The following is a 17,593-nucleotide window of genomic DNA, read 5'->3' on the forward strand; positions in this document are numbered from 1 at the left end:
AATGCTGCAGAGCTGCAGCAGGAGAGCAGTGATGGCGTGCGGACTCCCATTCCTGCCTTCATTGCCCGGAGTTGTGAGGTGGCAGGAGGTTCCCTTACTAGGTTAAGCCTCTGCATATTAACATGATGGGCTCTTGGAGAGTGGGTAGTCATAGTTATGTGTAAGCACCACAGGGACTGTAAATTTTTTTTCACTGGACCCTAAAAGTTTTTTTACTTTGGTTCAAGGTGTTAGACCAGAGTAGTGCACTGTTGTATATAGTGTATGTGATGTTTCATGTTTGCAGTTTTATCATGTTTTTGGAATACTGTTTATGTAGTAAAGGACTACCTGCCTTGAATTTAAAGATGTTTTATTTCTGTTTCCGCATAATATTGAATTGATCTTTTTTTGTTGTTATGTTCTTTCATATTTCCAAAAAAAATCATGTGTACTTGCACTTGGGTTTTTATATGCCAAACTAAGAATGTATTAATAATGAAATATTTCTATGAAGATGAGAATCTGCCATTTTAATGAAGGATAGACTGTTGTTCAGTGCTAAACAAATAACATTAAGCATGTGACATTGCCATATGAACATTTTTCCATCCTTCTGAGCCTTAGTTCCTTGGTGATCTGTGGTCTAGTGAGAGCCTGTAAAGCAGCCGTGCTTGGGCAGAACTGGGGCACCGCACCACCCAAGCAGCGAGGGCTTTGAATGAGTCGGCATTCGGTTAGAATCTTGCCTCTGGGTCTGTTATGACCTTCTGCAGGTCACATGATCTTTGTGAAACTGTTTCCTCTTTAAGAGGAACAGTAATAAGAATTAAAGAATTAAAGGAAACATATAAAACCACCTTGCATAGTATCCCACTACTGAGGGAAAAGATTACCTGCCGGGAAGGGAAGCTGCTGAGTCCAGGTGCTTGGCTTCTAGCTCCGCCCAGCTCACTAGCCAGCTTCCTGCTGATGGGTGGTGGCCAGTGATTTCTCAGGTACTTGAGTCCCTGCTGTCCGTGGGGGAGATTCAGATCGAGTTTTGTCTCTTAATTGGCCTGGCCTGGCCTGGCCATGGCTGTCTCAGAAGTTGCTCTGCCTTTCAAAAATATAAAAATAAATGTACTTAAAAATGAAGATAGTAATTATATATTGGAGAATATGTTATAGACTTAGTTGGATAATGGAAATTTTTCAAATCACTAAGTAATGTATTTCTGATTTTCACTTTTAACATCAGAAATGATTTCTTTTTCTCTTGGGAAAGAGCATGTTTTCCAAATAAAAGTAGGTCATGATTTGAATTACTCAGTACTTGCAAAATGGTGTGACGCTGCTGGCAGTCAGTATGAGCACGTAGAGCTACGAGGAGGTGAATGAAAAATAAGGCTGGGCTATTCAGCTTGAATGTCACCTAGAAAAAACCATTGTTTTTGTCAGTATAGATCATAGGAGTTAGGAAAGAGTGAGTTCGTATATGAACAGAGAATTGCAAGAGAGAAACCTCATGTATTCACACTGCTGTGATGTCTCCTGCTCCATTGAAGAACCAGCACAGCAGGTGTGTAAGAGGCACACTGCCAACAGAGAATGTGCTCAGGTGGTGGACAGCGCCACCTGTGGCAGGGCAGGGGAGCCAGCTCTGCTCTGGGTTTGAATGGAACTTTAAGGACTAAGATTTTAATCTTCGGAAAGACAGCAAAAACTGCTAGTTCAGTATTCCTTCTCAGACACCAAGCGTTAAAGTCCCTGAAGTATGTTAACTCCCAGGAAGACTTAGACAAAGAGTATAATGTTAGCTGCACTTGACGCTCAATTTCTCAGGAGGATTTTCTCTTCAAACAATAGTTTGGTGGCCTTTCAACGTTTTTGATGGAGATTGTCATCAGTAGAGAAGATCTTGGGCTAAGGAATTTGCAACCATAGACTTTGTGTTTCAGTGTTTATTGAAATTGATGGTGTTGAGCTTATAAAGAGTGCTCATTCTGAATCTCTTTTTGTTTTGCTTTCGAAGTTGGATGTTGACGGCCACATAGACTCCATCCATCTGTTCCTGTCGCCGAGACAGGTACATTTGCTTTTGGATATGTTAGCAGCTATTGCTGGACCAGGCAAGTATCAAGTCTATCTTTACTAATACTAATTCCTTGCAATTTTTAATTAAATTATTTAAATATTTAGCATGTACATAGGAAAATTATTATTTTTGGGTTTGTGAGAATAAAAAATGTATTGTAGATAAGATCCAAGTAACTACATTTGAATAAGTCTTTAATTGTGTTACTGTGACACAAATTTTCATTCATATTATTTGTGTCATGTAATTGTTCTGATTTATATCTTTGGGGATAGTACTTCATGTAAATAAGAACGTAGCATGCATTTAAACACGCCTTTAATGGCACATAGTCAGAGGAGAGCCACTGAAGCTGTCGCCTAGATCTCTAATCTTAAATAATGGTGCTTTGTACTGACTGTGGTGCTAAGTTGCCATTGATATTGGATAAGTGGGATTTGGAAAAGAAATAACTCAATTAACTCTGAATTTAATTGCTGTTTGCTTTCCCTTTGTATACTTGTAGAAAATTCTAGCAAAATAGGGTTAACTAATAAAGATAGGAAAAATCGACCTATGCAGCAGGAAGATGAGTATCGAATTCAGATGGAATTAAACCGGTATTATTTGAGAAAAGATTCTCTCTCTGTGGGTGTGTCTTCAGAACAAAGCTTGTATGAGACAGAAACGGCTCGCACGCCATCTAGCCGCGGTAAGCAACACCAGCAGCTGACACCAGAGTTGTGCAGCATCATAAACTGAGCTTTGGCTTCTGGGGAAAGGAGTTGAGCAGTGAAAGAACCAAAGACTCCCTAGTGTAGGAACTTGTCATGTGTGAGTTGATCTGACCACAGGATTAGTGATGCATCAGCACGGGATTGCTATAGTAGCACTTGTGTTGTTTTGTGTTCTGACTGATGATTTAGTCTTAGAAAAAATTTATAAAAATGTAGACTTACATAAGAAACATTAGGAGTAATGTGTCAAATTTTTGCTGACATAGTAATTTTCGGTAGATTCCTTTGCAGTAGGAAGCTTTTCTTTCCATCAGTTCTACTCTTTCCATCAATTTCATGTAAATGTTGTCTTTTTTTTTTTTTTGCATTTTTTTTTATTAATTACACTGCATTATGTGACAGTTACATAGGCTCTGGGTTTCCCCCATCCCCTCCCCATACCCTTCCCCCATGGTGGATTCCTCTATCTTGTTGCAATATTACAGTTCAAATTCAATCAAGATTCTTTCCTTGCAAACTTATGCCAAGTATAGAGTCCAGAATCTTATTGTCCAGATAAGTTGAACAGTTTCTTGGGGAGACGATTTCTGGTCTGAAGGTAGAGCTGGTAGAATATCATCCCAGTCAATTAAGAGTCCCGACATAACATCAACAACGATTTACAACATTATGGAATTGACATGGTTTTGAGTAACCAATATGTTAAAAGAGAAAAGAAAAGAAAATGCAAGTTCTTAGCCACATCCTGTGATTAGCTCGTTGGTATTTCAATTTTAGTTTATATATTATAGAGCCGGCTATTATACCCCTTAAAACGGCTATAGGGTACTATTCAGCTGTCTCGCATCTGTAAATGTTGTCTTTAACCAGCTTCCTTTACAAGTGTGTCAGAATTCATGCATTAATACCATAGTAATAACAGCAGTTTAATTATGGAATATTGAGCCAGAAAAAACCCTTGAAGTCTATCCCAGAAATTGTAGCTATGATAGAAAACTTGTTTTTTATGAGGGTGAGCAGTGTTCAAAAAGAAGAAACTAAAATACAAAATTTTAAGCATTGTGTATCTCTGTATCTATGAAACCAGAGATTGTATTATATTTAAATTACTTTAAAATCTGGATTTTGACTCTTAAATTGTCAGGGGACACTGAGTGTACTCTGTGGTCCTGTCTGTCATGCAAGGAGACTTCAAGGAGTGTGTGGGAAACAGAATTACTATTTTATGTTGGTACAATGAATTTTCAGATTCGTGCATGCTGTGCTTATAATTCATGCATACTTTGCTCTTAATATAATTTTTTTTTTAGGTAAGGTTTTATTTTTAAAATATAAATTTTTAAGAACTTTTTGAGATATGTGTAGATTTTTTTTTCTTTTTGCACCATAATAAAGTCATTGTTTGAAGGATTTATTTATTTATTTATTTTTTGAAGGATTTATTTTTAATTGAAAGGCAGATTTACAGGGAAAAAAATGAAACAAAACAAACAAACAAAAAACCTCTGTTTCTCCTTCTATCTGCTGGTTCATTCTCCAAATGACTGCAATGGCTAGAGCTGAGCCGGCCTAAAGCCAGGAGCCGGGAACTTTTTCTTGGTCTTCCATATGGTGTAGAGGCCCAAGGACTTGGGCCATTCTCTGTTGTTTTCCCAGGCCATCAGCAAGGAGCTAGATTGGAAGTGGAACAGCCAGTACTTGAACCATTGCCCATATGGGATGCAGGCAGGTGGAGGATTAGCCTTGTATGCCACTGCGCAGGCTGTAGCAAACTAATTTTTAAATTCTTATTCTCCATAAACTTTCGAGGAATCCTTGTATTAAAAGATCCAAGACAACTGTGTTAGCTTAACCTTTTGTTAATTCTTATGGGCAACTGAGTTCTTGCTTTGTCATCATAACTTGGATTCAAATAGATTATCCCATTGGAAGTAATAAAATGTGTGGCATCACTCTATCCAAATCATCTGAAGGAAGATTATGTTAAACCTGTATTGACTTAAAGACTTTACCTGGTGGAATGCTAAGATCAGTGACAAAGTTTAATTCTCTCTAGAAGAAGAAGTTTTCTTCTCCATGGCTGATATGGACATGTCCCATAGTCTCTCTTCTCTTCCGCCTCTTGGGGATCCCCCAAACATGGATCTTGAGTTATCACTAACTAGTACATATACGAACACCCCAGCAGGATCTCCGTTAAGTGCTACGGTGGTAAAGTATTTAATTTTTGTTATGTTCTTGAAAGTTTGCCTTTGAAATTCTGCACTGTATTCATGTGTCTTTGAAAATTGTCTTTTACAGCTTCAGCCAACTTGGGGAGAATTCCTTGAGCACCGCAAGGAGCAGCAGGCAGGAAGAGCGACGGCCTTCGCGCACAGCGGCACCCAGCTGCCGGCTTCACAGACAGCTGGTCAGTAAGGAAGACATTGGTTGTTGGCTTCTACTGGAATTTCTGCTTCGAAGCTCAGGGGGAAATGCTTCTTCCAGAAAGTGCTGTGCTGCTGCTCTTCTTTCCCGTCATCCTTCCGGGTAGCAGGGGGGTGGATTCATTAACGAAGTTCAGAACAGTTCACTGGCAAGTTTTTATAATAGTTATTCATTTATTGAGGTGGAAAGCACGCCACAGGTCTCTTACTAATGCAGTTTCGAAGTCTCAGCCAGCCGTTGGAGTTCGGCTCTGAAAGGGAACCTCGCCTTTAGAAACAGTGGGCTCAGAGGAAAGTTCGACCAACACCTTGTGGTTCATGTTCACTTTTCTAATAGTTTTATTGATGCAAAAACCTTGTTCTTATGTTGTATTTTCTTTATATAATTATAACAAGAACCCTGGGTATAGAAGACAGTAAAATAATAGTTTTCCATTTTACTTTTATTATCTAATATTGTTCAAAACTATTGCGAGATCACCTTTTTATAAAAAGCTAGTAGATTTTGTCACGTTGTAAGGAGTTTGCTTGCCGTGTTTTCAGCTCTCCCTGCTCGCTCTGTGTCACTGGATGAGTCCAGGCCGGAGCTCATTTTCCGACTGGCTCTGGGAGCGTTTTCAGTGTCTGTGCTGCACATCGACCCGCTCTCTCCTCCGGAAACATCGCTGAGCCGGAAGCCCTCGACACCCATGGCGCTAGCCTTCTTCCACTGTGTCCAAAAGATCGACCCGCAGCGATTTTCAACCGAAGACTTTAAGTCCTTCCGGGCAGTGTTTGCAGAAGCTTGTTCACATGACCATCTTAGGTAAATTTCAAGGTTTATTCGTAGTGTCTGAAGAAGAACTGATTGTAGAATGTTGTTTTCATCTTTCTTTCTACCTGCCTTTTATTTTCTGCTTAATATTTAGTTTGTAACTGGAATGAGTAAGTGTCTTATAAATCTGTAAAGATTTTTTTGCATAGAATTCCTCATTCATGGAATTTGGCTTTCGATACGATTCAGATCGAAGCCGATGCAGTGTTGCAATATAATCTATTTCGTTCTTTGCCACATTCTGTACCATATTTTTGGACCACGTTTTGCTATCACTGGTGACATTGATCACGGAAGTGGTTCTCAGCACAACTGGCATTAGTAGATCTGACAGTTTTGTAGGTAGAGTGAACCTAGTGAAAAGGACTTTAAGTCTGACCCATATCCCACCGACGGGGGTGAGAAGGATCCTACGGCTGCTCCGAGCTCGGCTTATGCCTGGGAACTTGGGCTTCAGAAACAAAAGCCAGCCACGTTTCACAGAGCCGGATTTCCGTGGGTTGAGTACTGATATGTGAGATAACTGAATCTGTCATTTATTCCAATATAAAGGTGACAACTTATTAAGTGATGCTTGTTTATATAATGGTTTGGATTTCAGTATGAAGGTGACAAGTTACTAAGTGATGCTTGTTTATATAATGGCTTGTATACATGTTATCAGCTATTTCTGAAAGACTCTTGGAATTTTAGTTCGAATGCTTTTGGAGTATTAAAATTAGTACATGAAACAGTTTTGACGTGTCCTAAAAGAAACCATTGTAAAAACTGTAAAAATATATTTTTCTTCTCATTTTGGACAAGGTTTCAAGTATCTGCCAGAAGAAAACATAATAAAATCAACAAAAGCCAGAGGTAGACTTCATTATTTGAGTCCCACCAACTTAAATATAAAAATATTCCATGATGTATCCATGTAAGTCTTTAAAAAGACTTTCATCATATTTAGCAAGTTCAAAAAATTTCAGCATTGGAAGTGGGAAGGACAGTGTTAGAGACAAATCTATCCTGGAAAATTTCTTCCTTTATGAAATTTATTTTATGTCAGGGAGCAGCAGGTTGAATCTGTCTTTCCAATTGATGTCCTTGGGAATAGTAATTACTGCTAGCCACCTAACTTTCTCAAAGTTAGTAGGAATGGTTAGGCATTGTTAACACTGTGTACTGGGTTTGTTCTTTATTTTTTATTTCATTTTTAATGTAGATTATGTGAAACATATACGAACACTTTTAAATGCTGCATTTTTAATAATAGGTTTATAGGCACAGGCATCAAAGTATCCTATGAACAAAGACAGAAATCAGCTTCCCGTTACTTTAGTACTGATGTTTCTGTTGGGCAAGTGGAATTGTTGGAGTGCCTGTTTCCAAGTGATTTTCACTCTGTTCCTCCTCACTACACAGAGGTAAGTATGGATATTTTTTCTGTTTAAAAATTATGGGGGCTGGTGCTGTGGCATGTCAGGTTAAGCTCCCAATTCAAGTGCCAGTATTGCACATGGGCACTGGTTTGAGTTCTGGCTGCACTACTCCTGATGCAGCTCCCTGCTTGTGTCCTGGGAAAGCAGCAAGATTGGCCCAAAGCCTTGGTACCCTGCATCCATGTGGGAGACCCAGAAGAAGCTCCTGGCTGCTGGCTCCTGACTTCGGATTGGCTTTGCTCCGGCCACTGTGGCCACTTTTCAGTGAGCCAGTGCATGAAGCTCTTTCTCTATATAAATCTGCCTTTCAATAAAAATATATATAGAAAGTCCTATGGGAGAAGTACTAATCTGGGTTTGTTTTGTCTAATTTTTGATATTTTTGTTAAGACAGATTTTAAAATAAGGCAGATAAGGCCATTTTACTAGTCTACTATTAGAAGTTTTAATTTACAGTCGATTGTTTCAGAGCAGCAAGACTGTGAAACAAGTAACTTCATTTCACTCATGTTCAAAGTAGTCTTCATCTTAGAAGATTCTATTATAGAATAGTTCTTTATTGAAAACCTGCTGTGTACTACATACTGTTCAAGTCAAGAGAATTATATTATATTCATTTATCACCAATGTGGTTTTCTTGCTAATATTAAAGTCTGTCCTAAGAAACTTTCAGAAACTGTCAATAACATCTTTTTGTTGATTTATTTTCATTATTTGAAAGGCAGAGTTAGAGACAGAGGGATGTTCTGTCTGTTGGTTCACTCCCTCACTGGCTGCAGTGGCTTCCCATGTGGGTGTAGCATCCCAAGCCCCTGGATCACCCTCTGCTGCTTTCCCAGGGAGCTGGATTGGATTAGAACCAGTGCCCATAGGATTCCGGCCTCATCTGCTTAGTGGGCCATAGCATTTGTTACTGTTCTTGTGTCCTTCTGTTTATTCCAGACGCTCACTGCAGTTAGGGTGGGGAGACCAGGCTAAGCCGGGAACTCCATCTGCACCTGACTCTCCCACGTGGGTGGCTGGGCTCCAGCTACTTGATGCATCCTGGCTACTGCGCTGGGTGCCCGTGAGCAGGAAACTGGGGTAGAGGGCAGGCTGGGCTTTGCCTGTAGACGTACTGACTTGGAAGGTGGCTCTGCCAGACCTCCTTCCCTTCCTCTGTATTTTTTGGGTGAGATTCTAAGTATTGCGGTGATTAGTGAAGATTCACACTGCTAGCAAATGACAGCTCTACCTTTCATATAAATGAAAAATTAAGCATTTTATAATTGAAAAGTAATAATAAAATCAGCTTTTCTGAATTCCAAGAAGTTCTCTGGACTTTTATAATGACACCTTTGTTAATTCATATATCTAACTACAGCTCACTAGCTGACATTTAAATTATTTTTGTTTTTAAGCTTTTAACGTTCCAGCCCAAGGAAGGAACTGATTCCCAAGCTCCTGTGTGTCTTCAGCTGCACTATAAGCACTGTGAGAACAGAGCGCCTCAGGTGCGAATGGGCGGTGTCGTTACCACTGCACTGTAGACACTGAGAACAGAGCACCGGGTGGGAATGGGCGGTGTCATTACCACCTGTTGGTTGTACTTTGTTGATACATACTTTGTTGCAGTTGTATCCTGATTTATTTTATAGTATTATTGGTGAATATTATGTTTTCTTTTTCTTTTTTTTTTTTTAACAGGGCAGTCAAGCCAGACTAAGTGCAGTTCCTCAGAAGGCAGAATTACAAATTAAATTAAATCCAGTGTGTTGTGAATTGGATATCAGTATTGTGGACAGGTTAAATTCCTTGCTTCAACCACAAAAGCTTACTACAGTCGAAATGATGGCATCTCACATGTACACGTCATACAACAAGCATGTCAGTCTGGTGAGTGCTCAGTCGTACTGCAATGACAGGTAGCTACTCGGCTCATTGGGGTCATTGCTGAGCTGAGCATTCCACATGTAGCATTTATCCGTTTTTTGAAGGGGGACTTTCTGAATTGTTTTTCTTTTAAGGATTTATTTACCTGAAAGAGTTACAAAGAGGTGTGGAAAGAGAGAGAGAGAGAGATCTTACGTCTACTGGTTCAGTCTCAGCATGCAGGCAGCGTGCAGGGCCGGGTCAGACGGAAGCCAGGAGCTGCTTCTTGCTCTCCTGTCCGGGTGACAAGGATGCAGGCACTTGGGCTGTCCTCTGTCCCACGGGAGGAGAGCTGGGTTGGAAGTGGAGCGGCTGGGACAAGAGTCTCCATCGTTGTGGAATGTCAACAGCCTGCTGGTGGCTTTACATGTCAGGCCACAGTGCCCGCCTCAGCATTTATTGTTACAGCACCAATTTTTTTTTCTTTTTTTTTTTGCAATATTGCAAGAATGGAGACATCTTTTTTTATCTTGAAGATTAGGTAAATTTTGGTAATACATTGAATAACATTTTATGTAGCCATTTTGTTTTTATTTTATTATTTATTTATATAAAAAAAAGGCAGAGTGGGCCTGGTGCGATGGATGGTGCCTGTAATCTCTTATAAGCAAATTAGACAAGCAGAGTTGCAGAATTTGGAATTTGGGACTGGAATGGGGAACCATTCAAAAGAAAAAAACAAAAATAACTTCTATGTTCTTTGTCGGGGTGTTCACAGTAAATAGTTAAATAAGTCATTTTCTTTCCTCTCCAATTGTTAGTTACTTTAAATTCTGTGGACTAGTCTTTGTATTTGCTGTTAGCCAGAGATGTATTGGGTCTGTTGGTTTAATCTCTTGAGTTGTTTTTGCGTAAGAATGGGGATTAGTACATGAAAGTTAAATAGTGGAACAGGGTAGAATTGATGAAAAGCCAAGTCAGGGACCAGTGTTGTGGTGGTGAAGTGGTTTAAGCTGCTGGCTGCAACACTGGCATCCTATAGGAATGCCACTTTGAGGCCCATCTGTTCCATTTCTGATCGCTGTTAATGCTCCAGGGAAAGCAACAGAAGGTGGCCCTAGTGTCAGGCCCTTGCCTGCAGGTGGGACACCTTGAAGGCGTTGCAAGCTGCTGGCTTCAGGACGGTGCGGCTCTAGCTCTGGCATCTGGGGGGTCACCAGCGCTTGGACAGTTTCCCTCTCTCCTGCTTCCTCCACTGCCTTGCTCCCTCCACCTCCTTGCCCTCCTCTTCCAGTTCCTGCCCTGCCTCTCCAGCCGACTTCCAATATGTAACTAAATCCAAGTTCAGCATACAAGAACTTGCTAATCTAAGAAATTAGGGACTGATTCAAGAAATTGAGTGTGGCATCCTTCCGCGTTATACTTGTTTCCGTGTGTTTTGGAGAATTCAGCCTGGACTTGTGTGTGAGTCACATGTTCTTTGCCCCTTTTATGAGAGTCACGTGGCTTTGGGGAAGCGGTGTGTGCGTTTGGGAACTAGCCATTTAGTGAGATCTCACCTGTGTGCTGCACAGCAGCTTGAGGCAAGTTATGTAATGAATGTTTATTTAGAACCTGTGGTGTGTTGGCCCCTGGGCTAAGTGCTGGAAATATGAAAATGAATCAAACAGGTGCTTTTATTTAACGTAATTCCTCTGAGTTCACATTAAGTTGGTAGAAAAATCTTCATATTAAATGTCAAGTATGATCATGATTTTTTTTTTGAAAGATTTTTATTGTTATTGGAAACCCGGATATACAGAGAGGAGGAGAGACAGAGAGGAAGATCTTCCATCCGATGATTCACTCCCCAAGTGAGCCGCAACGGGCCGATGCGCACCGATCCGAAGCCGGGAACCAGGAACCTCTTCCGGGTCTCCCACGCGGGTGCAGGGTCCCAATGCATTGGGCCGTCCTCGACTGCTTTCCCAGGCCACAAGCAGGGAGCTGGATGGGAAGTGGAGCTGCCGGGATTAGAACCGGCGCCCATATGGGATCCCAGTGCGTTCAAGGCGAGAACTTTAGCCGCTAGGCCACGCCGCTGGGCCCAATCATGATTTTTTTTTCAAGATTTATTTTTTACTTGTTTGTGAAAGTCAGATACACAGAGAGGAGGAGAAACAGAGAGAGAGAAAGATCTTCCATCTGCTGGTTCACTCCCCAAGTGGCCTCAATGGCCACAGCTGTGCCAATCAGAAGCCAGGAGCGAGGAGCTTCTTCTGGGTCTTCATGTGGGTACAAAGTCCCAGGACTTTGGGCCGTCCTCCACTGCTTTTCCAGGCCACAAGCAGGAAGCTGGATGGGGCTGCGGGATTAGAACCGGCGTCCATATGGGATCCTGTTGCGTTCAAGGCAGGGACTTTAGCTGCTAAACTACTGCGCCGGGCCCCTGATTGTGATTTTACTTAGTGAATTTATAGATAGACTAATTTATACATTATTCATTTTTAGTTTATATTAAGATATGTATGTATCTGTAGTGCCTCTGTGTTTACTTTGTTTTTTTATTATCAAAGTTTAACTTTTGCTGTTAGTTTGTGTTCATGGTTGTTGCATTAGTAAAATTACATTATACTAAATTAATATGGTCATAATTGAGTTGTATTTTAATGTATTATTTATACCAAAGAGAGAAATGGTAGTTATACAAATTGCAGTGTTGAGTACTAATGCATTTGTATTTGCCTATTTATTTTAATATCTGGGCATACTTTCAATGTTTTCTGTTTTAGCACAAAGCTTTTACTGAAGTGTTTCTAGATGATTCCCATAATCCCGCCAACTGCCGGGTGTCGGTGCAGGTTGCCACGCCAGCGCTGAGTCTGTCTGTGCGCTTCCCGATCCCCGACCTCCGCTCGGATCAGGAGAGAGGACCGTGGTTTAAGAAGTCTCTGCAGAAGGAGATCCTTCATTTAACATTCACAGATCTGGAATTTAAGACTGAATTTATAGGAGGATCAACTCCAGAACAGATCAAATTGGAGCTTACCTTCAGAGAACTGTTTGGTATACGTGACATTTCAGTTTTTAAATTTTACCCTTTTTTTGATGAAAAAATTAAATTGTACACACTTATGGAATACCATGTGATATAGATATCATACAGTATATCTGAATGAATCAGATTTTTAAAAATGTATCTTTATTGGAAAGGCATAGGAACAGAGATCTTCCATTTTCTGGTTCACTCTCCAAATGGCTGCACTAGCCAGAGCTGAGCTGATCTATAGTCAGGAGCCAGGAACACCTTCTGGGTCTCCCTGATGCATGTTGGAGTAGCCAGGGCTTGCTTGGGTACCCATATGAGGTGCCAGCGCTGCAGGCAGAGGTTTAGCATTAACAGGCCACAATGGCAGCCCCAGAGTCAGTTTCTAAAAACACTTTAAAGCGTGATAGTTTATTCACTTTGTTTAAATTTTTGTTCTCTGCGGGGGAATGTATTGCTTGGCTTACATCTTTTTAAAAGAATTATTTATTTTTATTGGTGAGGAAGAGAGACAGGAAGATCTTCCGTCTGCTGGCTCACTGCCCAGTTGGCCACGATGGCTAGAGCTGAGCTGATCCGAAGCCAAAAACCTAGAGCTTCTTTCAGGTCTCCCACGCAGGTGCAGGGTCCCAAGGCCTTGAGTTGTCCTCGACTGCTTTCCCAGGCCAAAAGTAGGGAGATGGGTGGGAAGTGGGGCCTCCAGGATTAGAACTGATGTACATATAGGATCCTGGCATGTGTAAGATGAGGACTTTAGCCAGTAGGCCACTGCGCCGTGCCTTTGGCCTACATTTTAAAATCAGCTACAGTTAACTTGCTATAAACTGATCACAGCAGGAGCCATTGGATGCTACTATGAGAAGAAAGGTCTTTTCTGTTGGTCCCAGAGAAGGAGTGCACCTTAGGAAACGGGTCTTCTGTTCTTAGGATCATTCCAGGAAGAGAAAGGAGAACCATCTGTCAAATTTTTCCACGTGTCTGGCGGGGTAGATGGGGACACAGCATCATCAGATGACTTCGACTGGCCACGGTGAGTAGACAATGGTTAGGCCTCATAGGATTTTCTTTGTAAGAATAAAATTCTCTGGTCCTTTTAGCAAACATGTGAGTTTAAGCCCCATGTTGTCTAGCCTTGATGAGAAATCCAGAGAAGGATGGGCAAATCAAATGAAAGATTAGTAGAGTCTTATTCTCTGAAAGGTGTGTGTCAGATCCTTGAAAAGATAGAATGAAATATAAAATGTCTTCTTATCTGCCTAGTCTGTGTGGAGGGACGAAGGAATCACCTTTTGATGGATAGTTTCAAGGCTTAACTAGAGATCCTAATGTACCGCTTGGTTAATTGGCAGGGATTGTGGAATCACATATTGCTTTAGGCCAGCATTTTTGTTTTCAAATCTGGGGAGCACCGCCTTGAGATTCGGGGCGGGGCCTTGGCATCCGGGGCACCGCCCTGGGATTTGGGGTGCGGCATTGGCATCAGGAGCACCATCCTGAGATTAGGGGTGGGGCCTTGGCATCAGGAGCCTTAACAGTTACATCTGGTGATTACACCTGCTGCAATCGCCTGAGAACTGTCGCTCCGGATTTCTCAGGGAGGAGACTTCCTTTCCTTAAATCTATCAGGTGGATGGTGGGCTTGGGTCATAGTTTGAAGAACTTAGTTTTCTTGAGATGATGATCCATCATTTTTTAAATAATAAATTTATTTTTGATGATGTTTGTATAGTTAAGAAGGATGCATGCCGATGTGGACCACTGATTAGGGTGGGGAAAAGTGGATGAGGTCTTGCTTCCATGTTTTGCTTCCTGTATTGGGTGGAAGCTGCGGGAGACGGGGAGTAACCCAGTACCCAGGGATGGGGAGTGGCCGCTCTGTCATCTTAGTCTGCCCGATGTGGGGCTTGTTCTGAGCTTACTGCTTAAGTGGTTTTGATTGTTTTGACATGCTGTTAATTTTGTTTTTTTGCAAAATTGTTTCATGTTTTATTTTCTAACTACATTAGTTTGCATGTGACTTCTTTACATCATTTCCAAATGTTAGAAACTTCCAAACCAGTCAGCACTAATTAGCTGTCATTAATCTACAGAGTAAAAGAACAGAAAGGAATTCATTAACGACTTAAAACTGAAAATGTCACTGGAGCTATAAATAACTGTAAATAAACGTTAATGAGTTATAGAGCAGCTGAAATCTTATAAACTATCTTCAAGCAACTTAGGGACATTAATGTGAGTCATGTTTAATTACAAGAGGCTGGTAGCAATTATGTTCCTTCTAGCAAATAAATCAAAGTCTACTGCAAGCAAAACAAATGGCAGAGAATACAGAAGACGTCCATCTTCTCATACAAAGCCGTGAGTGTTGAGCAAAGACAAGCAGACACTGCTCTCGGGCTGACACACAGAGAGTACCAGTCCGTCACGACTCCTTCCTGGGACCTGCGGGGCAGCAGGTGCTCCAAGCTATCCGATGCTGTTGATTTCGTTGCTCCAAGGTCCCTTGGCTGACATAGCTCACCTTACAGTCTCCTCCCACGGAGACACTTGCTGTCAAAGCTTGGTTGGGAGAGTTGTCCAGTTTGGTCTGCCCTCCATCCTCTGCCATGTCACTAGACGTCCTCTGTAGGTCACAGTCATGATGTCCTACGATTATACTGAAAATTGAGTATTTGAAGGCTCAGTGATCTTGGAAATGATCCCATTTCTGAGATTTTGTGCCTTCTTTTTTACACAGCCTCCTTGACACATGTAGGATGGAGTTGTCAATACATGCCTGGTAATAAACGTTGAGTTCTCAGTGGAAGAATTGGATCTGCACTGATCAGGTGATTTGGAAGTGCAGTTTATGTTAGGATGTGTATAAATGAAGAAGCAGGTTGCGATGCTTACTGTTCTGTCTGCGCGTCATGACATGTCATGACGTGGGCCGCTGCAATAGTGAAAAGACAGTAGAAAGCCAGTGTTAGTGGCGCTCTGCGGAAGATTCAGGAAGCAGTGCGGTGAGCCAGGAGCTAACTCTGTGGTGCTGACTATTTGTAGCTACAAAAGAAAAATAGCACAAGCCATTTATTACTGAAATTCCTGAAGCAAAAGGTAGCTTTCTTGTTGTAGGGCAGGTTTTCATACATTTCCCACAGTTTTTGAAAACCTCTCGGACCCAGCGGCATGGCCTAGTGGCTAAAGTCCTCACCTTGTACGTGCCAGGATCCCATATGGGCGCCTGTTCTAATCCCGGCAGCTCCACTTCCCATCCAGCTCCCTGCCTGTGGCCTGGGAAAGCAGTCGAGGACGGCCCAATGCTTCGGAATCCTGCATCTGTGTGGGAGACCTGGAGGAAGTTCCTGGACCCTGGCTTCTGATAGACACAGCTCTAGCCATTGCGCTCACTTGGAGAGTGAATCATCGGATGGAAGATCTTCCTCTCTCTCTCTCTCTCTCTCCTGCTCTCTCTATATCTGACTTTGTAATAAAAATAAATAAATCTTAAAAAAAAAGAAAACCTCTCATATGCATAGATTTCAGTTGCTTTTGCATCAAACTTACATTTTAGTTCCATTTTCCAGTGTATTGACATCCCTTTGTAGTCTTTTTTTTTTTTTTAAGATTTATTTATTTTTATTGGAAAGACAGATACACAGAGAGGAGGAGGGACAGAGAGGAAGATCTTCCGTCTGATAGTTTACTCTTCATGTGGCCACAATGGCTGGAACTAAGCCAATCTGAATCCTGGAACCAGGAGTTTCTTCCAGGTCTCCCATACAAGTGCAGGGACCCAAGGCTTTGGGCCGTCGTCAACTGCTTTCCCAGGCCACAGGCAGGGAGCTGGTTCAAAAGCGGGGTCACCGGGATTAGAACCGGCACCCATATGGGATCCCGGGGCTTTTAAGGCGAGGACTTTAGCCGCTAGGCTATCGCACCGGGCCCAAACCTTTTGTAGTCTTAACCATTTTCTCCTTTCTCCTGTCTGAACAGTTTGTATAACACAAAGTTTCTTTGGTAGGCAAGTATTCCATTATAGCAGGAGACTGAGAATAGGGTAAGTGTGATAGCTGAACTTCCTGGATAAAGTCTGTTAGCCAGCAATGAGACGTTAAAACTTACCTCCTTGCCCTCATATGTTCAGTCACGTGCAGCACAATGCTGCCTTTCTTCTGTTCCTTTCAGTTCTGCACCTCCAGGTTTACAACATGTTCGTAGGCAGGTTACGTTAGACGTACATAGATTTTGTAAAGTTTAATGCTGGTCTTTTTGTTAATTTGCACCTGAGTTAGATTTGTCATTTCTAATTAGGTCTTGATGTTGCTCTCTTGTCTTGCTGTCAGAATCGTACTGAAAATCAGCCCCCCCGCCATGCATTCCATCCTGGAGAAGGCCGCAGCCGAGGAGGAGGAGGGCCCCTGCCAGGAGGAGGAGGGAGGCGCGCACTCCCTGAAGGATGTCTGGGACCTGAGGCGACCAGCCCCGTCTCCTTTTTCTTCTCGCAGAGTCATGTTTGAGAATGAGCAGGTGAAGTGGAAATGTAGCTGGCTGGCTCTGCATGTTGAATCAGTGCCGTGGATTGTTTTGCTAGGGCTGCAACTCCGTGATTGAGGTTCTACTTTCCCCTGCTTAACTGTTGCATGCTTATTTATTTATTAACATGCCAAGTCCTATGGATAGTTTAAGAAAATGGTACCACATACAATGATTAGTTTATGTTTCTGTCTTTTTTATTCTAAACTTACTCTTTAGCTGGTGATGCCAGGAGACCCTGTAGAAATGACGGAGTTTCAGGATAAAGCAATCAGCAATTCTCACTACGTGCTGGAGCTTACACTGCCAAACGTTCATGTAACACTACCTAAGAAAAGCTTTTATGAGAAACTTTATAACAGGTGAGTTTAAACACACTTGGGTGAAGTTTTGGAATCAGGTTTTGCTGCCTAACTGCTCCTCCTGCCCGGCTTCCCGCCTGGCTCACCTTGCTTTCCTCTTGTGCCGCTGCAGTGTGCTTTGTATGGTGTTGATGGTGGCTGTGGAATACTGCCATTGTCATCTTTATGGTCATCGCAGTTTCCTAACCAGTGTGCGGTGTCTGAGTGAACTGCTGTGTGAGTCGTTTGTGTTGTGTTAGCTTACCGGAGGGCACCAAGCAAATGCCATCTATTGTCTGTGAGAGTGATATAAAAAGAACTGGGAGACGCTTGTACAGACGCCAGCAAACATTGTGGAATAGAATCAGAATCTGAGAGTCAGTTGTGCAATGAGAATCTGTTCTCAGAATTCAAAAAAGGACTTTTGT

General features: G+C 41.9%; 1 protein-coding gene across 3 annotated transcripts in view; it reads left to right on the forward strand.

Moving 5' to 3' along the window:
* ATG2B (autophagy related 2B) overlaps positions 1 to 17,593 on the forward strand; it is a 64,006-nt gene that overhangs the window by 16,033 nt on the left and 30,380 nt on the right. For all 3 annotated transcript variants that reach the window (XR_009244253.1, XR_009244254.1, XM_058655221.1), the window contains exons 7-18: positions 1,994 to 2,090; positions 2,562 to 2,747; positions 4,829 to 4,983; positions 5,074 to 5,182; positions 5,742 to 6,003; positions 7,268 to 7,418; positions 8,834 to 8,926; positions 9,120 to 9,308; positions 12,056 to 12,329; positions 13,237 to 13,339; positions 16,635 to 16,818; positions 17,044 to 17,186. Coding sequence is in view for 1 of the 3 variants with exons in the window: in XM_058655221.1 (XP_058511204.1) it covers positions 1,994 to 2,090; positions 2,562 to 2,747; positions 4,829 to 4,983; positions 5,074 to 5,182; positions 5,742 to 6,003; positions 7,268 to 7,418; positions 8,834 to 8,926; positions 9,120 to 9,308; positions 12,056 to 12,329; positions 13,237 to 13,339; positions 16,635 to 16,818; positions 17,044 to 17,186 (1,946 nt within the window). In the remaining 2 variants the exon portion in view is untranslated. The remainder of the gene's footprint in view (positions 1 to 1,993; positions 2,091 to 2,561; positions 2,748 to 4,828; positions 4,984 to 5,073; positions 5,183 to 5,741; positions 6,004 to 7,267; positions 7,419 to 8,833; positions 8,927 to 9,119; positions 9,309 to 12,055; positions 12,330 to 13,236; positions 13,340 to 16,634; positions 16,819 to 17,043; positions 17,187 to 17,593) is intronic.

Source organism: Ochotona princeps, chromosome 26 (assembly GCF_030435755.1).
Source record: "Ochotona princeps isolate mOchPri1 chromosome 26, mOchPri1.hap1, whole genome shotgun sequence".
NCBI classification, from domain to species: Eukaryota; Metazoa; Chordata; class Mammalia; order Lagomorpha; family Ochotonidae; genus Ochotona; species Ochotona princeps.